The following is a 26,032-nucleotide window of genomic DNA, read 5'->3' as shown; positions in this document are numbered from 1 at the left end:
TAGTATAATCCCGCTACAACGAAGTCCGCTTCAACGAAATTTCCGCTTCAACAAAATATTTCCAAGTCCCCGTCAGCTAGCCATAGAAGTCAATGCAACAAAGTCCTCGCCACAACGAACCATTTGTCTGGCTTGCTTTCGCTTCAACGAAATTTTTGATGAGTTGGGGTGGGTTTGAACAATTATTTTACAATAAAATAAGCATAGTGCCAGCTATCTGTAACTTTTTGAACATTCAGGACACTTAGTTTCACCGAAAACATGCGCGGTGCGCCCACACCGCCACCCAAAACAAAAAAAAAACAAAAAAAACTCATAGGCGGACGCCATTGTTTGATGGTGATAACGATGTGGCTGGCCGTCTTTACATGAGGCACAGGCCCGGTTCGCCAAGCCGGAGCTAGAGCCAATCTGTATCCAATTGAAATCGCACGAATGTGCTCCGCTGCTGGCGCGGCGCCGTCATGTATGCGTTGTGACTCGTGAGCAGCTGTCCTTGCCGTTTTCCTTCTACCATTCTTCATAGCCAAGAGCAAAAATCATGTTCGCGTGTTTGGTCTTGAAGCCAAGTCATCCTATCTTAGTGGCGAGCGCGCGGTCATGTTTAATGCAAGCACGCGCGTTTTGCCTGCCAAGGTCAGTAGCTGCCGTGCCCTGTCAGAGGATAAGATAACGGCACTGCTCCTGCCACAAGCGAGAGGGGGGCTTCTGACGGCCTAGCTGCTATCTGCAAGTAATCAGCTCGGTGGGCGCGCCTTGTTGTGCAGCAATACGTTTTGCGCCTGCATTTCTTCACCCCCCTCCGTAACACGTTCTTTGCGTGCAGTGAACACAGATAACCATTGGTATGTTTGTTATCCGAATAAACATGACGTTATTGCGCGTCACTCCTTTTTCTAAACATTGTTTTTTTTGCTGCCAATGATGCGGAAACATACGGGGCTATTTTTCGGGCCTTTCCGTGGTGTGTTGGGGCGGATTTCGCCTCAACGAATTTTCGCTTCAACGAAATTTTTCGCGTGTCCCGTCAATTTCGTTGTAGCGGGATTCGACTGTATTCGGTTTGCGGGCAATTTTCCTGTCATTTATGTTTATTCTCACAGCAACGAGATTCTTGCAAAAGCGAATATTTTTGCTCTTCTTGGCAATTTAATTATTTATATATTTGGGGTTTGATTGTACAATGTGCGGTTGTTGACACGAGGCCAATAAAAAAAATTACTCGAAAATCGCACCGGCAAGTACTCTGCAAAGCCGCATCCCTCACAGATTTGCAACACGCACTGCAACTGATACTCGCAACTGAATCTAGTATAACTTTCTGTTGGGCTAGTTGGTCACGTTCTTCCAGTGTAAAGTGGGGCCAAAAAGAAAAAAAAATAATGGACAAGTGGAGAATCGGAAGTCCTGCCTTTCGCTCATTTATGTTTGCGTTTTCTTTTGGTAGCACTTTGGTAACTGTACCTAGTTTGACATGTTATTTCCACACAGAGAAAGAGAAAGAGGAGAAAAGAGAGAAGCACCTTATTGAGCGTTCTGCAGCCTAAGGGGCTGTAGTGGCCCCCAGCTTGTGTCGAGTGGCGACTGCGATAGCTCTGTTGACCACGGCAGTCACTAAGTGCATTTTTCATGAGGTTGGTCTTACGAAACCCACGTCTTACGATGGATCACCGTGGTTCCGGCAAACTCCCCATAGAAACAATGCATTAAAAACCCCGATGATACATCGCTCCGGTGCACGCGGTCTGCTTCATACGACGGACCCTGGAGGGGATATACGGGTGTTTTTCCTATATATTACACCACTTCACTGCCTCATCCTGATGTTTCTTTGTTTCTAACCCCATTTGACACTGCTTGATGAGCACAGGTCCGCAGGCGGGCCATACCATTTGCTGAACCCACGCGAGCAAGCAGGCGAGTGGGTACTGACAGGCGGGCGTTAACCTTCGACGGCCCCATGGGGCAGCAGAACGCCTTCGCACCAATCGCGAGAGTCAAAGTCCAGGTGGCCGGCGGACCACGAATTTGAAGCCCTTACTGAGCCGACGAACATGAAAGCTGGGGGCTAGCGCAGACTTCGTGGAGAGGAGGGTGGCGCAAAATATGCTTTTTTTTTTGTCAACTTGGGATTTTGGATAAAGTTTTGCAAATTACGAGAGAACGCGCTAGCTCACTTGTCACTTCTTGGCTCACCTTAGCCACCTTAGTTCTTGCCCACCTGTCGCATGAGACCGTCTATTAGGCCGGCATTTACCCGTACCCAGATAATAGGACACATAGGTCATACAACGCTTTCGCGCGGTCCCTTGACAGTCGCATTATTGGGGTTCCACTGTATATCTGTGCCCTACCAAGAGAACATTTTCCTGAAGTGTCCACTATCGCTTAGCATCCGAGCAGTAGTGTTGGCATTTCCTGAGCGTGCTTTCACGGGGTTTTTGAGGTAGGGCCACGAGGCATCAGCGTTTGGAGGACCCCACTTGGTGTGCGCCTCTTTGCACAACCCTTATGCATTTGCTGGCGAAAGACCTTGGCCAACGGGGTTGCCAAATTGAAGAAGGGGGGAGCAGTTGGTCAGTTTACCCTTTTACACTGTTTTTTTTCAATCCTGGCAATCTACTAAACTTTCTTCTTTCTCCTCCTTTCAAACAGGTCCTTTGCACCACTGAACGTGTGTTGCTCTTTAAATTAAGTGATTACTAGAGGCAAACCTGACAGGAAAAAAAATGACACCGTCATTATCAACATGAAGCCCTGCGAAACCATTCCTTCCCGAAAGTACATTGAGCGAATGAACACAGGTCATGGCGGTGGACGCACCTTGGACTTGTCCTCCTCGTGGTCAGACTCGGACTCTGACTCGGAGTCTTCCTCGCAGTGAGGCGGTCCCGGCAGAAGGGTGAACATGGGTCCCGACCGCATCTGGGGCAGCAGGAAGTAGATGGCCGAGGAGCGCAGGCAGCGCTTGACGAAGAGGTACACCCGCTCGCTCGGGATGGAGCGGGCCAGGTTGCGCTTGGACGAGTACGGGTCTGCACCACGAACCAAGTACCGATTACACATGATTATTCCGCTGAATTGCAAGAGAACCTCATTAAACTGCAAATGGCAGGGGGTAGACATTCCAAAAATTTGAAGGGAAGGGGAAAGAGTTCTGTTTACTTATCCATTTTGGATAAGTGCCCACAACAGCATGATGCCTTCAGCGTGGTGCACAGAAGAAAAAAAGTAAAGGAAAGGAAAGGGAGGTGTGTTTGAACTGCACAGGTTGGCACAAGACAAAAAAAGAGACGAAACAAAATTGCTGTGTTGCAGCTTTGTGGGAGGTAGAATGTTTTGTTCTCGCGAAAAGAGATGGCGCCGCCATTACACGACGAGTCGGCCAGTTGCTGCGGGGGAAGGACCTCACGAAACAAATTTAATACTACTCAGACACAAAATAATCAGGTATGTGCTGTCCTAAGTCTCAGTGTAAACCAAACTTAACCTTAAGATGCAACCACAAACAAAAAAGTAGCCTACCAAAAAAATATATTGTTTTAAAGTGGTTCAGATAATGTTGCAATTTCTTGTACACCACCCCCACACACACATACATGCAGGTGATAGAAATATCTTTTTTTCACAACGACCGCCTATAACCCTAGTCAACCGCAGTTCACGGGGAAACATAACAAGCAATAAATGTATTCGATGTAGTGATGTCAGGTTTGTGACTCAGACAGAGCCCGCGGCAGCAAGGCTTTTTCTCAATGGAAATACGGAGCCATACCTTCGATGGCGATGTAGCGCTTGTTCCATTTCTTCTCGGCGATGAGGACGGGCTGGGACTTCCTGATGCACACCACGCGCTTGTTGAGCTTGAACTCAACGGCGTAGAAGCGCAGCAGCTCCACCCACAACTGGCCCACGGACCGGTCATTCTTGCACGTCCAACGACCCTCCTGCAAAGGAAATGGGGAGCAGTTTGGAGCCAAATGACGCGCAGCACGCTCTGTGATCATAATGAAAAGCATTCCGCCGAAGGAGTGGAAGAAAAATTCGGCCACAACGGAGCTGGTGGTCGTCACTAACTTTAACTTGGCTTTCCTTTGGTTTGCCTCTTTCTTAAGGGAAAGATGGTTGAAAAGCAAAAGCTTTCTCTCTGCAAACTGGGTTAAATCAAAGTCCACAATCCACCCTCCTGAAGTCCAAAATCCAAACTGCAGCCAAAGGAAATGCTGAGTGCCCCGAACACGATGATAGCGCAGTCCGCTAGACGCTGGTTTCATAACATGTTGGACCCAGGTTCGATTCCGACCATGGGAAGCGTTTTATTTCTTTCGGTGTGCACTTCCCCCGCCTCCTCGTCGGCTTCATGCCTTCTAGCCACTTTCCCTCGTGCTTCTTGGCCTAGCATGTTCCTCCTCTCAAGTTTGCTGCGCAGAGTTTTGAGTGCAGCCAGGCAGGGATGGAACTGAAGCTTAAGAGGGGCAGACTGGTCTTAGAGCTATTTTTTTTTATCTGCTAACAAATTTTAATGAAACTGCACAGCATTATGGAGTTTTTTAGCTGATTTCAAATCTGCAATTGCATTTGTTGCAAGTTGATTATGTTTTGAGATAATGATTACTTGTTATTTTTGGGGGTCCCAATCACAACAAAACCGCTCCATACAGAATGGCGATTGCCCCATAGCTACTCACACAAATCACTAAAGAATACAATGTTAGAGGAATTTTTCTGATTTGGCTATTTTTTGTCATTTTACAACACACTGAACTTCACTCCTCCCGCACTCTGCCAGAAATGGCTCAGAGGTGGTGTCAATTGTACACAATAATAATTTTTCAGAACCTGCATTTAAAAAATTTGTTTACAACATTGTATTCTCCATACATTTAAAATTACAGTTGTACCTGCACTGAGTGCTGAGATATTTGAGGGCGAAATGCTACCTTAGCATTGCAAGAAAAGTGCAGTTTCACCCTTCTGCGTGAACTGAGCTGTAGAGTGCACTTTAAAGTGCTATCTACAATAAAATATGGTGCCCTATGATGAGGAAATTTGCAAACTGATAAAAAATATGGCTGTGGATGCCACAAATGCCATTTGCCAGAAAACAATTTTTTGACCATTTTTCAGCCCCAAAGACCCAGCTGCCCCCGCTGACAAAAGAAAAAAAGGGGCTCGTGCTTTTCATCTTTCGTCAGGCCTCATCGTCCGTCGTCCACATTTTTCAGCTATTTCAAGAAGCAGGATTTGCAAGATTATGCTGCTCATCCCACTCATTGGTGCAAAGCTAGTTTTGCGGCAAATAGTGATTTCCTATTGAGGTTGTGCTGTACACCAGATGCTAAGCTGGAAACAGCAAATTCAACAAGGTGGTTCTGTGACCAAACTATAGATCTACTGTTACTAATCCACAACTAAATGTTGATGGGAATTTGTTCACACCATGCTTCGCAGGCGCGAAATGTTTACTGCCGCCCCAAAACTTTTTCTTATTAAAAAAAAAAAAAAAAAAACGCATAGGTCTTAACCACACACAGTGTAAGGTTTGGGCACGAATGGTCGTGGTTAGATTTTTGCACGATTTGTGGCCCCCCACGACACAAATGCGGAGACGTCGTCACCATCCACAGGGGTACCTAACAAATGTGTCGTCTGTATGCAAGGCACGCACAGAAGCGAGCAAGGCCACATCCGGCCTGGGACCCTCACTTTGGCGAGTGGTGACCACACACAGGTACATTGTCCGAATGCCCCTTGCTTGGTTCGCACACAAGGTTTTATTCTTGTTTCTCTTTAAAATGGACTATGAAGACAATAGAAGTTTGTTTTCAAAAAATTTCCTGTTTTACAGCACTTCCCTCACTTGCACAGAAGCAAACAATGCTTTATTCACTGAGAAATTACACATTTCGAGCCAAAATTTCAATCCTCCCACTAAATTGTAGGTTTCGTGACATCTGCAATGATGTATTCAGGGCAGGGATATACAACAAATGTTAGTACAGTGGCTACGGCTGCAGCAATCAGGCAAACGTGTTTTGTTACCTCGTTTACCATTCATCCTCCCAGATGGTGACACGATACTGCTCAGGACTGCTGCCCGCACTCGCTGTTTTTTATTGGATTTTTTACCTGGCTAATTTTTGTTACGGTTGATAGTAACTGTTTCGTGAAACTTTGGGTGTGCTTGACAAACAGGGTCATGTAAGACAATGTCACTTATGCTAATCGGGCAGTGTCTTGTGAGACAACCCCAAAGCGTAGGACTGCTGTGCAGCTATAACAACGATAGTTGCGTGCAGTATGAACTGGTGCTGCTATGTTTACGTGTGCATTCGTAACTTCCATTTCTTACCCCAGCATTCTTACTGCTGCAAAAACAAAACACATTAAATTTAAGCACAAATCTCTCAATCTGCAAGCTTGTAAGGCCTGCCAAACTTGTGCTTGCTTATGCCGGCCTCAGCCAATTGCACAGCTGCCCGTAATACGCCATTGGTTCTAGCATGGGAAATGAGCTAGTGGGTTGCATGGCCATTCCCTTTTTTTCAAATGATAGAGCTTATTTGAGGGATGCTCATGTTAAAAGTAGTGTAAGTGGTATTTTAACCAGGCAATCTTTAGAATGCACCAAACCCGCATCTTGACTTCATGGTCCTTTTAATTTCTCCCTTCCCTCACTGAGGGTATATACGTTCCGCTCAGCGAGACAAAGGGGGTCCTCTGCTGTTCTTGCCGCTGGTAGCGGGAAGGAGTCCCGTCGACGCCGGTTGGACCCTGGCAAGCATTTTGTAAGCCTCACTGCAAGTGGTAGCTAGCTGTCCTGTATATATTCTGTACACAAAGTGTACATAATCGCTACTCAGAGTCTGCCTCGTTCCTAACGGCAATACAAGACACGGCGGTGCCTTCCTGAGGAAAGCAGGAACTAAAATTTGCTCACAGTTAGCCATCATCTACCTGCTATTTTTTTTTTTTTTTTTCCTTCCTTGATATCGGCCTGCTGAAGCTCCTTTAGTGGACTTTGGTCTTGCAAAGACAACACCCACTGTTTGCTTCTCAAGGAAACCTTTCTTATTTTAACACCCAGAATGTTATGCACACTGCGAAAGCACACATTTAGGGCCACAAAATGGGTGCTGTTAAACTAAAGCGAATGTGACACTTCACTTCTTCTGTAGCCTCCATGTAAACAATCAAGACTTGATGAACTGAGCTCCATCCAGGTTGTGTACCTTTCAAGGCTGCAACAACATTTAACACTTTGCTAAGGACTGCAAAAATACACGTAAACCACTTCCATCTCAGCAGCTAGACATAAAATTGCGATGCTAAATAAGCTCAAAACAGTGGCTGTACAGTCAAACTGAAAGACCATTTAACGCTTTGCTAAGGCCTGCAAAAATACACATACCGTATTTACTCGCATAATCCTCGCACTTTTTTTTTTCGGAAAAGTCAATGCGAAGATGGGGGTGCGAGAATTATGCGGGAGAAAAAATCTGGTGCACAGTGTTGCCAATTTGCCTTCTGCCAGTCCCGCTAAATGTAGCGCTCGTTTTTTGTATATGTAAGCACAGTGTTGCCAACAGCAGCTATTTCTTTTTATTTTAATATTTACAACCTAAACAGTCTCCCGTCGATCAGCGATCATGAAATTGCCGCCTTTGCTTTCTGGCGCGCGCCCTATCTCGTCGTCGTCACGTGCGTGCCGTACTCCAGTAACGCACGTTGAAGTCGGAGACGCCGAAGTGCCTGCCTGCGGCGCAGTTGCCGTGTTCGATCGCGTACTCTATCGCTTTCAATTTGAAAGCGGCAGTGTAGCTGGCGTTCTTCCCGAAGCAGCACCAAGCAGAAAACAAAGAGATCAAAAAGTTCTCAAAATGGCAGCGAGCTATCCACCACTGACGTGAGTGACTCACTGACTGCTGCTGCTCAACGACGGGACCACGGCGGCGACACGACGACACGACAGCGGGCTGCGCGAACGCCGTCTAGTTGCGCACACGCGAAACCGGTTCCGCCTCCTGTATTTTTACGTAAAAATACAGGAGGCGATGGTGTGAGTAGCGTGTTAGGGCGCCTGTTAGGGAGTAGTCATGCAGGTTGTTAGGGCGCCTGGATGGCCTTGGATACACAGCGCTCTCCGCCGAACGGAGAGGCGGCGGGGGAGGGCGCGCGTTGGAGAGCTCGTGCACCATGCGGGTTTCGCGAGCAGGCAACTTTCGCCACTGCAAAGTTGGGGGTGCGAGGATTATGCGAGGAACCGAAAAATCCAAGTTTTGGTGGCTCACATTAGGGGTGCGAGGATTACGCGAGTGCGACGATTACGCGAGTAAATACGGTAAACCACATCCTTTTTGGCAGCTAGACATAAAACTGCGATGCTAAATAAGCTCAAAACAGTGGCTGTACAGTTGATCTGAAGTAGCCCGAATGTGCCCAAGTACTCCTGAAGCCAAAGCACTCGTGTAAAATGTGCTCCACATGATTTCAAGCTCGTTACAAGGGAGCCTTTGAGACCCTCCGTACCATGCGCAAAAAGGTCGATCTTTAGCAGCACTACAGGCTTCTGAAAGGCTCTTTAAGACACAAATTTTGCCACAAGATTCTGCGAAAGGGCATTTGTCGAAGCCACCCAAGAACTAGAAAGTGGTTTCAAAATGGTGGCTGGAGCAAGTCCCGCCGTGCCACTCACCAGATCTTTGGGCTTCACATATGACTCGGACTCGCCACAACCTTTCACCTGCGCAGTTTCAACCAAGCAGGACACCAGGTTCAGTAAAAGGTGACTGAGCATGGAGGCATTAGCCAATCACCAGGGTGGTGCAACAGTAAGATTTCACCGCGTTACTAGTGCTTGACAGGTGTAAGAACATGTAGAATTATAACACACTATGCTTTAAAATGTGCCACCTTTCTTGTATTCCCCAAAAGAAGTAATTATAGCCAAAAAGCCCCAGCCCCCAAAGCCAAATGTGTTCTTGCAGTACGAGGACAAACTGTCTGGCTTCTCATAAAACATTCACAACAGAACCTTTTGCTACTAAAGCCAGACAAGTGCTGGCCACTGTATTAAATTTGAAAGAAAGTGGGTTGAAAGCAAGAGGAAGTTTACTTCACTGCACTTTAATTTTTGTGTAAGCGAGGTGTAAGCAATTTGTGCGTTATGGTTCATATTTTTCGCACCTGCATTTATTTGTTCACCACTGTACTATCGGCGTCAAATGAAACGCAAACACGAAAATATGAACAAAAACGCACAAATAGTGCGATTTCTTTCCATGCAATCCAAAATGACGCGTTGCTTAGTAACACAAAGTTAGGAAAAGTGGAGTGCCATTATATGAATTCTATGAACAGTATTTTTCAATTTTGCACGTTCTGGTTCATATTTTCGTGTTCGCGTTTCATTTGACGCCGATAGTACATACACTATATTCTGCTACGACCAACAGACATAGTGGTTCTCAATTTTTACATTACATTCGGCTCTACCGACATTGGACGGGTCGCTTAATTCTATTAACGACCTCCCTAAGGAGACAAGGAGACAGCTAAACAAGGTCCGTTGACAATGGAGACAGCATTCCCACATCGCTGCAACACCACGCACTGTCTAAAAAGAAAGAAAAATTGAGCATGCCTACAGTGGGTCGGTGGCGCCACTAAATCAAAAAAGAGAAACAAGAGTGGCCACTCGAAACCTACACCGTGCCTTTTACTGAACCGACATGAAAGTTAGCACAAGTAACGCTTTTCAACCCACCAGCTGCTACAAAAAGCGACACAAAGGGTAACGGGCTGCACACAAATTGAAACGAGTTGAACTTGAAATAAGTTGAAATAAAAATGAAGACGGCATTGACACAAGACGTAACACACTGCACACGTCGAGCTCCTCGAAGGAGGACCCACCTCGTGAAGAACAGGAAGCACGGCCGGCTTGCACTGCTGCAGGAAGAACACGGTCATGATGGCAAACGCGTGGGCTGGCAGCGTGCCCCTCTCCTGCTGGTCGAGGCCGCAGATCTGCGCAAACACAGGAAGGGGAGGGGGGTGTGGAGATGCAGATTATCCATCAGCGAGGTGGAATAAACAAGCGCGCACGTTTTCAGTTCCTCCTGTTACATACGTACAGGCTTCGGCGGGACTTCAGCAAGCACCTGAAAGCAGCCAACAGTGTTGTTGACTGATCGTAGGGTTTAAAGCCCCAACCACATGGAGCGATTTTGCGAGCGACTTGGGGCGCGACGCGACTAGCGACGAACTACTTTTCGCCGCGCACCCAGTCGCTCATCGAATCGCTCGGTTCTGGGTCGCCAGAAACAGTCGCTCGCCTCCCGGAAGTGGCCTCAGCGACTAGCCAATAGGAGAGCCCCTACGTAAGCACGCAACCTCCGGTTTTGAAAGAGAACGGGGGGAAGATCGGGAAGATCCACGCAGACGACGTTTGCAGTGCAGCGGCAAAGAAAGCTTTGTGTGGTAAAGCTTGAGTACACGCTGAAGAAGAAGCAAGAAGGCTCCCGCTCACACTGGGTGAGACCCGTGTGGGAAAAACGACGTCAAGAAAGCGAATTCTTCACGGCGTTCATGTTGGAGCCGAGAAACGAGGCGCAAAAGGAAAAGCGTGCGCTATCGCTAACCCAAACCAGTTTTAGAGATGCAATGAAGTGCAAAAGCAAGGTAGAAAGGCGTAATACTTTTTAGTGATGCTTTTTATGACAAATGAACAAAAAAAAAATGTTTGCAAACATCCAGCGTACCAAGCGCGTTACTATGCGCAGTGCGGAAACATTGAAATCGCCATCCTCAGTCGCATGCTCAGTCGCTCGAGCCGTCGCTGTCATGTGGTTGCCTCGGCGAGCGACTTCGGTTCGGCGAGTGCGGATCCTAGTCGCGTCGCTCGTCGCGTCGCTGGAAAAATCGCTCCATGTGGTTAGCGCTTAACGCACTGATGCTACACAGGCGATGAGGCGCGCTGTAGTGGAGGGCTCCGGACTAATTTTGACAACCTGGGGATCTCGTACACACGGGCGTTTTTCCTTTTCGCCTCCATCAGAAAAGCGGCCGCCGCGGCCGGGAATCCCAACAGTGTTGTGCCTCTCGCACGAGCTACCATGCTAGCAACATCGCATAGGGCTGAAAAACTAGGCCCCGGAAATACAGGCCAACTCCGCTACGTATGAGAACGACCCACACACTGACTAGGAAAATTAACGTGCCACTCCTCCGCACAGACAAAAAACTAAAACAAGCCACGTTATAAGCAGAAGGATCCCCACTTGGGCAGGTTGGTATTGGTCGAACACCTTCGAACAACAACGTAAAAACACAGACACGCTACGGGAAGAAAATGACAGGACGTCCGGTCGTTTTCTTCCCCCAGTGTCTGTGGTTTCACGCTGTTGTTCGAAGATGCCCAACCGAGTTATAAGCACAAACGGTTCTTCACAAAGCTTCTCCGTCACAACCGGTGAAGCGTGCGTGCGTTTTCTACACCCAAGTTTGGCATCTCGGCAGTTTCCCTTACCTTGGCCCACAAGCGGAAGGCGACCCCGAGAGTTTGGACCCGGGGGTCGAGCGACGCGTAGTCGTCAAGGAGCCTCGAGGTCTTGAGTGAGTTGCTGTTGTTGAGGCTGATCTCGCAGGAGATCTTGCTGCCAATGTCCCTGAAGCGTATTCGGGGCACCTTGGACAAGAAATCCTTCTGCACGTTCGTGTACTTGGCTGTGGGGCGGGACAATACGCCAGGCTCATAAACCGCTGACACTGGAAAATGAGCTATACGGACTAGTGCAACCATGTAGCTACCGCACCACTCAATGCCACCCATGCAACTCGAAATTCCTTTTTCGGGGGCAATTTCTCTGCGTTAATGACAGATCAGGAAAAGGAGAAAAACTGGGTGAAGGGGTGCAAAAGGGGCTGCAGTGCAGGGCAGTAAACAAATAAAAAATCAACTCCCCCATTTTAGGGTAGCTTTGTTGTGATGCCTGCCAAATGCCGAGGGGAAACAAAAAGCCTAGAGCTTGACTAAAGGACAAAGTCTAACATTTTAAGTGCCAAGAACTTTGTTCACTACACAGAACCCTGCTTGACTGACTTCAGAAAATGGCTAGCGAGGAATGGGTGTGCTTGGTTGGATTTGTGGGGTTATAACCCCGTGAAGCTGTTGAAGCTATATTCTGAGAGGCCACTTGACACCCTTTGTAAAGCCAAGTCTAAAAGGATGTAAGTCACAAACTTCACAAGCCACTCTTAACCCCACTTCACTCCCAAGCCAAAGAACACAAGGAATGCATTTCGCATAACAAGTGCATTAGAGAACAATCTCTCACCAAAATCAGTAAGCAAAAGAAAGCAAAGTTTGTTGCGCATTGAAAAAAGCATTTTAAGCTCCGAATTAACTGTGCCTGTGAGCCCCAACTCCCCCAGAGTTTTCCATTGTGCCTCTTCTACTCATGCACCATTACGGTCACCGGACACTAACGCTTGTTCCGCCACGGGGAACGTGTGGAGGTGGCATGGTGGTAGCGCACACAGCCCCCTACCCTGGAGACCCAGATTTAAGTCCCAGAAAAACTCAGCCTTTTTTATTTGCTCTTTACAATGGTAGCTGTTTTCTGTAACGGGCAACAACAGCGACACCGTCCGGTTTTGTTTGCACACTGGGGCACTTAAGGCTTTTGCGTTAAAATGAGTGCTCATCAATTTGAAGAACAGGTTCTCATTTGCACATGTCCAACGTGTGTTATCTGTACGCCACTGAACAGTTACCAGGTATGTGTGATTCTAACACGTAAATTACAATTGGAGTTGAAACTCAAAAACCTCAAAATCGAAATCACCAACTTGAAACCGAAATGGAGCACTTCAATGAATTATGGAGGCTTCATTAAAAGGCACAGTAATCCTCTTGGCAGAAACGGACGGCAACTGAGCAGCATCCCATACATAAGGCATCCTGGAGTCCCATGTTTGCGATTCGCAAAAACTAAGGGGACACATTTTTAAGTGCAAAGCTACACTGAAGAGCTTTAGCTGCCCACAGCATTTGCCGATTTATGTTGAATTAAATGTTTTGTGCAATTTCGAGGCCTCTGTCAAGGGTACTATTTCGTGCGCAAGGTAGAAATGGTGCCAAAATATTTTTATGGACTCAATGTTTTGAATGACACTGTGTGTTACAATCGGGGGTGTGTTATAATCGTGCAAATGCGGTACTAGTCCTCCCCCGGCTTTCAAGTGTCACAACACACATGTAAAATTCAAGCTTTATGAAGATTAGCAATTGGATTAAAATTTTACCTACAGCTCATCATAAGCATGCACAGACCCAGTTTTTTCCGCGCTCACGCTCAACATTAAAGCGAGCCCACATTTGAAACAACTCGGCAGCCAAATGTACAGACAACGATGACCAATCATGCTCACGGCATTGCAGAAGCAGGTCACTCGTTTCGATGAACAGCTTCACGGCGTCCGCCTTTCCAATTGCAGACAGGTCCATGTCCACATTGCTCGTCTTGAGGCCAAAGCCGTTCACCGACGACCCGTGCAGCGTCAGGCGGACATCTGCGGGTTGGAAATGCGCACCACTGACACAGTGCATCCTCCCCGCATCCCTCTGCTTCTCAAAAAAAAAAAAAATACCACCCCTTTCTAAAGAAGGTTGAGAGAAGCGTGAAAGCAAAAAGTGCATCCAATTGATTGTCAAACATTCAAAGACAAAATAACAAACAATGAACAAACGCATGTGACAATTTTTCATGCACTAAGTAAACGCATCTGCCAACGATCTAAACGCATGCCGATATGTGGTTTACGAGATTAAGGTGTACTATTGCGGTCCTTTTCCATGATCAATGCGCGTATTGTCTTACGTAGAACTGTTCTTTTTTTCACGATTTTTAAGTAACTGTTTTGACACAACGGAAGCGCGGTTTCAGGCACACGCCGTGTCCAGAGATCTTATCAGAGCTTCTCGTTCGGCCACCCACTCTAAGGGGAAATGCATTAGCTTTTTGTCAGGATGCCATCAGTCCAACTAAGAAAGCTTTTGTTTTAAAAAACGGAAAAAAGAGAAAAACTGATTATCTGCCCACCTCCTCCGCTGCAGAAACATCATCACAGCAGTGCAAGGTGAGGGGGCACCATTTCAGACTATGCAATTGGCACCAGTTCCAGTGCTAAATAAAATTAGGAAAAAGAAATTCTGCTGGAAAATTTCACAACTACGGGTCCGTACTGGTAGGGTTCTAACAAAATTTGTTTTGTTTTCTTTTTTAATTTAGGGCAGGTTATGGCCACAATTGTCTTTATGTTTTTTAAGGGTGTTCACGCCGTCCTGATCATTTTTTTAGAGCCCAGATCTGGCCTCTGGATGTATGAAATACTGCCACAGTTCTCATAGCCAGTACAATAACTCATTGGAACCTACCAGGACAACATACATCCCAACATACTCCATAGTAAGATACCTGTTTGTCCCACACAGTTTTTGAAAGAACATAACCATAAAGGCAAACTCAGCATCCTTTGGTTGCAACCAGTCATGGCAGACTAAGTCCCCTATGTGACTGAATGCACAAGTGTTCAGAGCCTACACATCTCCTTTTTCTTTCAACAATAGGTGTTCAACAGTACAGGTCATGTCAAAAGTAATTGGAGCACGGTGTCATAAACTTGCAGGAATTTCTTCCTTTAGAAACTGACTGGCTGCATTGATGTGCATTTAAACTAGTCCTCCCTAATGGAAAAAGCTTCCCGCAAACAGGTAATGCCTGTCACAGGGCCAGTAAGACAAATATCTCGCGACGTTCACACATCCTCGTTCTAATTACTTATGACGGCACCTGTACATCAGCATCTCCATGACTTTCCAGACTTTTGAGGCAGTAGGGTTACTTAAGCACACACCATCAAAAAACTGAGAAAGAAAGAAGGCAAGCTATTTAAATCAATTCACACGGATTTGCCCCGATCAATTCTACGCACTCTTTGTGCAGAAAAACGTGAGTCTTTTGCAGCATACCAAGCCAACACACCATCTCGGCCAGTTTGCCACCCTGCTCACCCGGCAATGTCGCCTTGATGTGCGCCTCCAAGTCCTCGGCTATTCTCCTGCGCTGTTCGACCTCCTCCCTCGTCAGACCGTGCTCCTGGGCAACTTGCTCGACGAAGCCGCTGATTGCGTCGCACTGGGTGTCGACCGGGTAAGGCAGATTCTTGACGTCCATCCGAAGGTCGCTGACCTGGGTGCGTGCTTTGTGCTCAGAGATCGCCGCGTTGTGTGGCAAACAAAAGAAACTCTGCACCGAGTCGGAGAAATGAGAGCGACACTCACGGCCTTCTTAACGGCGTGGACGTCCTGCTCCATGTGCTTTTCGGCGTACCAGACGTCGTCGAAGTGCCGGTGACAGAGGTGGCAGTAGAACTGCGCCCTCGGGAAACGCTTGGATTTCTGTCGAACGGGAAGTGAACATGCGGCGTCGACGTTAGCCGGCACCGTTTGAGGGTGAAGTTGATCGAGGGCGCTCCCCCAACGATAAAATAAAATTCAGGGCCTCTTCTTTAAGGGAGGGGGGGGCACAGGTTTATTGCTTACTTTTTACGTGCATTTTCCTATGCACGAATTACCAATTTTACCTTTGGCAGAGTGTCACACCAGACTTTCAACTGCCTGCCATTATTACCGAAAGCTCGCTGATTCATGACTAATTCTTTAGTTAATTAAAATGAAAGAATCTGGTGAGATGGTTCACACCACCCTGAACGATTACCAGTTACTTCAATGCTTGGAAATGTCATACTTTTTAGCGTGACCATTCGTTCAACTTACATAAAACACCCTGTGTGTAACATACATACATACATACATATACAGGTAGACTTGCAATAATTTAATCTCGAAGGGACGCCTTCTGTTCGAATTATCAGAAGTTATCATAAATATGCCTCGAAGCCACATACCAACTTGTGTTGTTATGAAAGATTCACATATATTTAGTAATTCAACATTCACACACAACCTATTCACACTTTAAATCACGAATGGATGTCTGCTTTGTTTTTGCATGACAGTTCAAAACAAAGTTTTTCTTTCTTCCTCAATCTGTAATCAGCTTTATTTGCAGAAGCAGCAAATGCAGCAGATATTTTCTGGCAAGGACAACAAAATGTACGAATTGGCCAAAGTTGCGCAATGGAGTAGTTTGAATTAGGTAGCTTTAAAATACACTGAAAACATTGCGGTCCACCCAAAACTTTGAAATTTATTTGAATTAACTGAAAGTTTGAAGTATCCAAGTTTTAATTATCGCGAGGCTACTTTACTGGGGTGTGCGTGTCCGTGTGTAATTGAGTACACCCTGATGACCCATCCCACACCAAATTCTTACCACCTCCTTACAAAAAAAAAAAATACAGTAGCCGTTTTCTTGAACTCCGAAAATTCGGACTTGCTGGATATTCTGGACCTTCCCGAGGAACTGCCAGTTGTCCTACAGGAGTAATGTATATGAACAATGGTTATTTCGGACAAAATAAAGCGAAATGTTCGATTTTCCGGACAAAATTTTCCATGGCAGGACCACGGTGCGACTCCAGGAGAACGCTATTTTGAGTCCTAAGACACCTGGATAGCTTTGGATTGGATGGTGATTGGCTTGCCTCCCGCCGGGTTAACCAACTTTGACCTTGGAGGCCGTAATTTTGCATGTAGTCTGCGGCGGAATCCGCCTCGAAAGACAGGAACGAGTCATACGTGGCCAGTTTTTTTTAAACACCACTTTTTTATGCACCAGGTGATGCTGACTATAAGAAACACCATCATCAGGTTTGCCCTGTGTACTGTGTTGTGCACATTGTTCATTCACTTGATCGGTAGCCATCGTGGCGATTGCGGTTCACAAGGTTCACCCATCGCCTGTGCGCTGTCCGTACCATCACAACGATTGTTGCGGCTTTTCAGTGTCTGCTTAGAGGGATGCAGACTGTCCCACACAAAGGAGGAATTTAAGGCAAGGAACAATTCGCGCCTTTTTCAGTCCTATTTAAATGAAAGAAAGCTCGTTTTTGCAAATGGCCGGTTTTTCGGACTGCTCTTTTATTCAGACTATTTTGTAGTGTGAGCTACACTGGCCGAGGTTGAGCAGTTTCGCGTGGCTCCCGCATGCGCAAGGAGCAGTGACGTCTCACGGCGCACAGCTGGCGTGCGGGAGCTGCCACCACCGCAACTGGATTGGATTGGATTAAATTGAACTGGATTGGACTGGAAATTGTTTTAGCAGCAGCAAGCATGATAATCAGCTAATCTCTGGAAGTGGCGAGCTAAGTCACTGCTAATTTTTTTTCAATCCCCTCCAGGTGTTAAAAATTGGTCGGCTACTGTAAATAAAATACCGAGAATTCTTTTCTAACTGCGATTCTTGCTGTCTTGCACCAAAAGTACAGCGAGCAAAGGGGGACGCCCGGTCACCTTTTGAAGCGGCAGGATGCGGTGCTGCTTGAGGGTCTCCAGCTTGCCCTTGGTTGGAGAGTATGCCTCCCGCCGGTCCCTATCTGTGCCCCTTGGACCTGCACACGTCAGCGGAGAAGCATCTCTTACACAACAGCCCTGCAAAAAGGCTGGAGACGACAGAGGCAGTCGCATAGACCCTGGTGCCAGGAACCAAATAACATCCCGCTACAAACAACCAACTCCAGAAATAAAAGCCTGCTGCAAAAATTACCAACACAGCTTCCACATTTCTTCCTAACATTTAGCTCATTAAGCTAAAATACTCCGAAGAAAATACAGTTAGTTATATAAACCAGTGTCGTTTGTTTACCCTGTCGTTTTTGTTTTCATCACGCTCACGACAGTTCATTTATGTTGCTGCCACTGAAGCTTCAACAAAATGCAATAATACCCAAGCAATAATAATAAATGGAAACCAGAGTTCTATGCAAGGGCACCTTCAATGTTATCGTTAAAGGAACCGTGAGGACTGCACACAGCTTCGTCTCGGTCAAAAAACTGCCTTGATGGAAAAGAGATTTGTCAAGTAAGTTTAACTCAAACATCATTTAGTGAACCTAGGTAACTAGAAAAGGACGACACAATGTCGCGATGCCTCGGGGCATTTTATACACTTGCTGAATCATGTCAGGAGACGTCACTGCCTGATACCACAAATTTGCCAGCACTTTTGGGACATCATAAGACTTATAGAGTGAACCGGATATTTTATACTTGTCCTACTGATGTAAATTTTTCAATAGTTGAAGCACCATTTTCCGCCACAAACTGCAGCGGACTACCAACTTCCCGTTCCTTTGAGCAGCACAAATTTGCATGTCATCTTCGGGGTCTTTTTGAGGTCTCGGGTGCGACTGCTGATAGTACACGTGCCCTTGTCACAAGAAATACTTCAATTTCTTCATTGTTAAACAAGTGTACACTAAATGTCAAAATCAACAGCAAAGTGAGTCAGAAGCATTTTCAAAGGGAGAGGTTTGCATGCTGGTTGTTCTCGCATGTCCTCTAGCACTCAAAGCAAAAAAAACTAGAACAAATAAGACGATATTTAAACAACATTACGGGCACAACACAATATTGTTTCGCAAAACACAATGTTCCAACTCCCTACACCAACGTACAAAGAAAATAACCGAAAGAATAGGCACAGGGACAAAAAATAGCCCCCTTTGATACAACTCTATTTCTCCTTTCCGATTAATCACTCAGGTATTTCATTTTGTGAGACCTCCAGTGACAACATAAATGAACTATCATTTGTAATGAAGCCTGCAACTGCATTATACACAAATAACACTCATGTGGATAACAAAATGCTAGAGCAGATACCCATCAGCTAACCTTGTGCCTTCTCCATGCTGCATTGCCATTGCTAACTTTGCAGCCACCAACTTTAGGAATAATTTTCCCTTTCATACATCCAAACAAAAAGGAGTAACCAAACGTTGTATGTGTAAAATATCTCCAGCATTCAAATGTCTTCAGACTGCCTGGTCACTACCATCTGAAGACTTTGCAACTTTCACCTACGCTCAAATCATTTTCAATACCTCTCCGCTATAAATAAGGAAAAAAAGCTGGGTTTGGCTAGGAATCGAAAATATGAGACTTTTCAGAAAAGCCCACAAGAAGCCTCGTAAAAAGCTTCTACAACAATTCCTACCTTTCCATGATAATGTTTATATATAGGGTGTATTCACAGGGCTTTGGGCCGCACGGCGGCGGCGACGCCATATTTGAGGTTGCACTCCGCCGCGTGGGCAGCGTGTTACCCTACACAAAACGTGGTTTGCAGCGTGCTGCTGGCAAGAACGTTTGTGTGCCAGCACCACGCCGCAAACCATGTTTGCCGTCGGGAAACGCGCTGCCCGCGCGGCGGAGTGCGACCTCAAATATGGCGTTGTCGGCCCCGCGCAGGTAGCGCCTCCGCACGATCCAGAGCCCTGTGAATACACTCTATAGTAGTAAAAGCATTTCTGCTGAATTGGTGTTTACTCCTAGGATTTACACTCATCCTACAGTCCTATAGAGTTTTAAACAGTGACTGAAATAATCCTCGTTTTTTTCGACAGGCGTGCTGTCAGCGAAAAGGCCAGTTTTTAACCTGACAATCTTGCGTTTTGCTTTTAAAGCATGAGCATCACACAACCGGTTTAAAAAAAACTTTGTGGTTTGTTACAATAATACAAGCACTGCTTCTACTAGCCCGGCCATTCCAAGGCATCTTTCTGCCCCAACAATGCGAAGGATCCCCTCGACCCTCAAAGAAAAAACATTTTTCCGACACTTCATGCAATGGTGAGCACTCACAGTAACGTTATTCTGAGGGGATGCAACTGCTCAATCCCGACTTCTTTTCTCTCATTGCAGAAAGAAGCTCCTCATTAGAAACCTCACTACCCCAGTCCACCTCCGTCATAGTACGGCTTACATTAACTCAGTCTTATTATTTAATTTTACTTAACTTTCGCGTTTGCTTTCAGGTATGAAGACGTGTTCCAATTTCTGCTAATTTATTTCGCCTTCGACCAGATTTCAGCAGCCCGACCCAAGTCCAATGACCAAAAGAAAACTTTACGGAATGTAAGCTATGGCAGTCGGGCATGCAACACAGCTAAAATCCCTTTATTTTAATCTTACGGCCTGCAAACTGAACGAAGAGCCCCCGGTGCATGCCACCACATCGCGAGCAACCTCTTCCGCGCAAGGTGACACTGCTAAGGGAAAACGCACTCACCGTAGGGCATGCCGGTGGAAGTGGTGCGCCGCCTCTCCTGATGGAAGGGCAGGCTGTCCAGCCGCTCCTGTGGGAACGGTTGGCTGTCAAGTAGGTGCCTCTCAAGGTCCTGAAGGAACACACAGTCATTGGAGTTAAAGGGCCAACGCACCGGCTCCGTCGGCTCTTCGGGTATCCCGCGTGACCCCCTTGCCAAGTTCTCCCTCGCTCCTTGCGGTTCGTGTCCTGTGAAGGCAGACTTGGTCTTGCGCTCTACACCCCGCCCTCCTCCCGGTCTCAACGGGATGCCCTCCTCGAACGTCGTGTCCCCCCGAGGAACATCCGTGACAGCCTCGCTATCCACCTGACAGTTCCTTGCACCCACAGTGGGCACCGCCGACGGAGGTTCCGCAGCTTCCGACCGGTTCGTTGGGTCGTTTTCGGCAGGCCTGGAGGTCTGCTTCGCACCTGCAGCAGCATTCTTTCGCCGGTCTCGCTTTCCGGGCTTCTGTGCGGACTTCTTTGGTCGATGGTCAGTGTCGTTGCGAGGCGTGTCAGATGCCGTGAACTCAAACGGAGCGGCAGTATGCGGAGGGCCCACGATCGCTGCGTCGTGCGTTGAAGACTGTGGCGGCAGCACGGTTAAATGTCCAGGGTCGCTTGCCAGGAGGTCTAGCGGTCGATTTTGGTTGTTGGAGGATAGCAGCAGGCGGTTCAGGTCTTCTTCAATCTTTAGGCACATCTCCCTCTCAGATAGGGCTGCCATTTCGATGAACTGGCTGAAAATGGTAGGCAAGCAGCAGTACATGACTTGCTCAAACGGACAGGCCTCAATGAAATCACGCACGCTATGGCAGCGGTCATTCGGGGTAGACACAAGCAAACCGTCACACTTTCTATCGACTAACCCCAATGCATTTGTTTTTAAAGCTGAATCTGCACAAAATGAAGGCTTCTTTTACTTACAGCAAACAGAATCACAGCTGCGGGAGAATGTTGCGAGGTTTTTAGGGCGGCCTAAGCAGACGTGCGTCTATTACACGATCGAAGCCCACGCGTTGGGCGTCTGTACAGCAACACCACGGGGTTTCTCCAGCAAGCCACGGCAATCCAATGCAATCAAAGCTTACAGCCCATCTAACCTCAGCATACAAGAATTCTGGGAGGTGTAAAGACATTCACCTTGCGCCGCTTCCTGGACACCAGCACAGGACTGTCAACGCCGGAGTTTTATCACCAATTGCCGATGCATTGTCCGATGAGCTGTTAGGAGCGAAAGGGGAGGGGGGGGGGGGGGGAATTAGGCTGTATTTGCGTCAATTAATGACTGAGCGTTGTCCCGGTGTGGAATCATTTGTCACCTGGGTATCAGTGAGACGCCAGCTGCGATAACAACACAACGCTAGCTTTTCTTTAAACACTGCGACAAAGCTATCGGCGATAAGGCAGACTGAAGATAACTGAACTTCGCCCGTAAGTTCTTGTTCCGATCTCTTTCCGCGAAAAAAAGAAGAAACACAAAAACGGCTCAGCAGCGCAATCTGTCAAAAGAAAAACGCCGACAGGCTCATTACGAATTAAGCAAAGCGATCGCATTACAACAGCAAACCTGTCCACGCAGGACTTCGCAACATAGAAAGACGTGTGAATGAAGCTTTGTCAGCTGCGTCTCTTGGAAATGGGGCACCGAGATCGTTTGTGCTGGGACGCGACGGTTTTCGGGCACAAAGAACATCGAGCAAGCAGCCCGCACAAGATCACAGGAATGATATCACGAAAAACAGTGTGTATCGTACATTTCCGGCGATTGCTTTCCTTGTCGGTCGCAATTTTTCCCTACCTGCGACTACAATTTCTACGATAACGCACAGTAGTCACGGTCGTCCAGAATTTAGTCCGCCATATTCCAACAACAGACACAAGGTTAGCGGACTGCCTTCAATGTGACAACCTCGACGCAGCGAAAAGCAGCGAAAATCGGTAAAAACGCGTCGGCCTCGCTCAGCACCCTGATCGACAAACAAAAATTGAAGTACGCCTTTATTTATTGGTATAGTAAACAAATCTTGGTAGGATTTACTTCTCAACCTTTATATACCTGTGACGTAACCGGGGGAAAGTCGCGAAAGAAGCGTACGTGGAAAGCAAGCACCCCACTTCTATTTTCCCTAAGCTTTTTCATGAGCTTTTTCAACAATGAAACCACAATCAGACTTGGCCAATCCCCCAGAGTGGGTACGCCCCATTCTTGTTATGGCTCCAGCCACTTGGCTAAGGTGTGCTGCTGAGCTCATAAGGACGCGGATCGATCCCTGCCGCGGTTGCCGCTTTTCTGACAGAAGCGCAAAGCGAAAACACGGGTTTGTCGAGATTTCGGTGCACGTTAAAGATTTCCGGGTGGTCAAAATTAATCCAGAGCCCCCCACTACGGCGCGCCTCACAGCCCAGGCGTTGCTTTGGCCAACTATAAACGTTGGCTTTGGCTAGGGTGGCTAGAAGGAGACCCTACTTTGGCGCATCAAATCCGATCATCAATCAAATAATCTCCTTAAATGATTTTCTTGAGGTAACCACGCGCCCATCGTTTGCATGAATTAAGGTCCAACTTTATGGTCTATATTATTTTCTTTGAAAATTTCACAGGATGTAACGTATTTTTTGTCAATATAGTAATATAGTTATTGAACGACCTGTACAATGGGGGCCGAACCTCTTGGATGAATTTCTTTTCCTTATGCGGATACATACAACTGCGCCCACAGACGAGAAGACATTGTTCTCAAATGGCTAAAAAAACGGACGCACATCCACTCAAGTCTGTACCTTACTTCGGCCTGCTGCTTATGTGGCGGTCATGCCACACTATCCCACATCATCTGGGCTTGCCCGAAAAACACCTTTCCCCAATACCCTCCCAGGAACGGTGGAAGGCCGCGCTGCGCAGCTCGGACCCGGACCTACAGGCCCGCTTGGTCGCCAGGGCTGCCGAGGTCGCTGATCAGTTCACCCTGACAGCCATCAACGCGATCTAACCACCAGCATCGCTTTCGTGATGCATAATCACTGATATTCCTCTAAATAGAGTTTATTCTCTCTCTCTCTCTATCTCTCTTGCCCGCGGAGATGGAACGTTCTAGCACGAGGCGTTACAAAACGAGTGTCCCGGTGTGTCCTTCAGTACGCGGTACGTTCTGGCGCGAGGCGTTGGAAAGCGAGTGTACCGGTGTTTTAGTACATGACTACATGCATGATACTATGACGACATGAGACGACGACGACATAAGACGCCGACAGCCCAAGCCCGTAAGGGGCTTCGTCCCTAGAAAAAAAATTCCCTCGCACTTCCCCGAGGGGGAGAGTGTGTAGGGGGAGAGTTATGTCACTTACAGCCCCTGGCTTGACATTTTCTTCTGACAATTACTGCGGCTGGACTTTCTCAGATTCATTGTTGTATATCAGAAGTATTGGTATGCTTAGTATTTGATGGAAACTTCCCTTCTCATTCGCGGTCTGTGAAAGCCTCAATTTTGTCCGCCCCAAATTTCCTAGAATTTATATTCGAACCTCGTTATAACGAAGTAGTATGGGGGCAGTAAATTAGTTCGCTATATCCGATATTCGTTGTAACCGTAGATGTAGAAATGGGCTCTAATCAATCGGCAATCTGGTTCGCTCAGCAATCCTAGATAAAAAAACGCATTGCTAAGAACCCACTATAAACGAGGTAATCCTTTTCTGTCTCCTTGTGCCACTTCAACCTAAACGGATCGGAACGTGAGATCGTGAAATTACAACAGAACGAAGTTGGTTCGGCAAAACAGGCCTGCGTTCTTATTTACTTGAAGGAGGATGTAGCCTTCGCCTGCATGGTGGCTTTTCACAGTCTGAGCGGAATGAGGTTTTTCGCAGTGTCCGCGCAATAAAGGGCCTTTTCTACTTGTGCAGTTTTTCAAGCTACTAAAAAATGGTTGTTTTGTTCCACTTTTTTATTTTGTTTTTAATATGCTTGCTGTGGAGTTTGAGCCTTGCGGAAAACAAATATTTCGTCGTTATAGCCGATATCGCGTGGCTCTCGAGGTTTCGGTTTCATTATGAAAGAATAGGTGTCATTGAAATGAAACGTGACCAAACTTCATATTTAGTTCGCTGTATCCGATAATTCGCTATATCAGTGTTCGCTATAACGAGGTTATACTGCATATTTAAAAAAATAGCGAAATTTTGCGGCAAGCGAAAAGTTTACCTTCTAATACTAAAATTACCCTCCGATCGCAAACTATACGTTCTGCTGTCACACGCAGTTAGTATAACGAATTGAGCGTCCACCGTGGCTTTGGAAGGCATCATGTGCACTCGTGTGCCTTGGTTTGTACCGGTTACCCTGTTTGTACGGCAAAGCGCCCCTAAGGAATGGGGTGGCGGGAAAGTGCACTCTTTTGGTGTTTTTTTAGACAGTGACGCTGTTGTTGCTGGCCATAATGCGTGCGGTAAGCGGCGTCATAAAAAAAATTACGCCCACCTCCCCTCGCGGGAACCCTGGTGTGATGCGACGCTGAGGGGGGTTCAAGCGCAAGCGGAGAGCAACCGTCGACCGAAAGGCCCCCGGAGAGCGGCACACCGATGCGCAGCGCGCCCGAACGACAGGAGGCCGCGGAGAGAGAGAGAGTATACTGCACATGCGCAGCACCGCTCGCAGCGCCGCCCACCGGCGGAGTGAGAGCGCGCTGGGCCGCACAGGCTCTCACCTGGGCACGCACCGGCGCCAGTGCGTCTGCCACGGCTATGACGCAACACAATCCACTTTAATCCAATCCAATCCAGATCCAAGCCAAGCCAATCCAATCCGATCGAATCCAATCCAATGCCCCTCGCGAGAGCGCGTTCGCTATCGGAGAGGAGAGGGGGAGAGTGGCTGCGGACAACAACGGACGCACGCGGACAACAACGGACGCACGCAGGAAGGACAGGGCCGCCGACAAGAGATGCTCTGAGCGTCGCATCTAAAACTCCGGGTCATAGTTACTCCCATCATTTACCGAACTTGTGAGCACACGCTATACGAGGAGCGTCCGGCTTCGTCGCGAGGCTTGCTCGTGGCGCTGGCAAAAAAATATCAAGAGTTCACGTGCGTCCGCGCCTCAAGGGGGAGCACAAGACAAACAGACAGACATTAAACTTTATTAATAAAGTCCCGAAGGTCTAACCTAGCGGCCCAGAGGACCGTCCAGAGCAGACGCGGGCCGCACCTGCGCGGGCGGCGGGAGATTTAGGACCTACGCCCTAACGCAGGCCTTCTGGACAGCCCGGAGTTGAGTGTAGTAGTCTTCGCTGTGGAGGGCCATGCATATGGCCCATTCTTCCTGTGATGAGTTCGGCGTCCTCTTGTAACGCATATGGTCTAAGTTACAGCAAGCTGCGTCGCAGAGGGGACAGTGAGGGTCAGTGTCCGGGTGAAATAAGCTAAACCGGCTCCTGGTTGGGAAGGAACCGGTCTGAAGCATTCTAAAGGCTGCTGACTGTGGGTGTGTGAGAGCAGGGTGGGCCAGCGGGAGTGTTCTTCGCGTAACTTGGTAGTGTCGTTGAAAGTGAGTAACGCGTCCCGGAAGCGTGAAATAAATTGCCCGGACGCTCAGACGCGAAAGAGAGAAAAGGAGGAGTGCGAGTGGGAAAGGCGAAGGGCGCTTGGCTTTTCCGCCGTTGTGCACACTCCCTGCGCTCTGGGACCTGCCGGAGCCGCCGGAGCTGTGCCCTCTGCGCTAGCCTGTGCTCATGTTACGTGAAGTGTTTCAATCGGC

The 26,032-nt window shown here is 47.5% G+C and overlaps 1 protein-coding gene across 4 annotated transcripts in view; it reads right to left on the bottom strand.

Annotated features, from left to right (window-relative positions):
- Window positions 1-22,177, bottom strand: part of LOC144163372 (terminal uridylyltransferase 7-like) — a 63,926-nt gene extending 41,749 nt beyond the window's left edge. For 2 of the 4 annotated variants that reach the window (XM_077694331.1, XM_077694333.1), the window contains exons 1-12: window positions 22,034-22,170; window positions 21,420-21,500; window positions 20,259-21,016; window positions 17,480-17,577; window positions 15,347-15,463; window positions 15,077-15,254; window positions 13,435-13,575; window positions 11,531-11,727; window positions 9,916-10,029; window positions 8,696-8,743; window positions 3,776-3,947; window positions 2,824-3,035 (exon numbers count right to left, since the gene is read on the bottom strand). In XM_077694331.1, the coding sequence (XP_077550457.1) occupies window positions 2,824-3,035; window positions 3,776-3,947; window positions 8,696-8,743; window positions 9,916-10,029; window positions 11,531-11,727; window positions 13,435-13,575; window positions 15,077-15,254; window positions 15,347-15,463; window positions 17,480-17,577; window positions 20,259-21,003 (2,022 nt within the window). In that variant the 5' untranslated portion in view covers window positions 21,004-21,016; window positions 21,420-21,500; window positions 22,034-22,170. Of the gene's footprint in view, window positions 1-2,823; window positions 3,036-3,775; window positions 3,948-8,695; window positions 8,744-9,915; window positions 10,030-11,530; window positions 11,728-13,434; window positions 13,576-15,076; window positions 15,255-15,346; window positions 15,464-17,479; window positions 17,578-20,258; window positions 21,017-21,419; window positions 21,501-22,033 lie in introns of all 4 variants that reach the window. The other 2 variants (XM_077694334.1, XM_077694332.1) reach the window with 2 other exon arrangements.
- Window positions 22,178-26,032: the final 3,855 nt, after the last annotated feature.

The sequence above is a fragment of the Haemaphysalis longicornis genome, unplaced genomic scaffold, assembly GCF_048455015.1.
Source record: "Haemaphysalis longicornis isolate Haplotype H1 unplaced genomic scaffold, Haemaphysalis longicornis Haplotype H1 scaffold_12, whole genome shotgun sequence".
NCBI classification, from domain to species: Eukaryota; Metazoa; Arthropoda; class Arachnida; order Ixodida; family Ixodidae; genus Haemaphysalis; species Haemaphysalis longicornis.
This window is presented reverse-complemented; position numbering and strand designations above follow the sequence as displayed.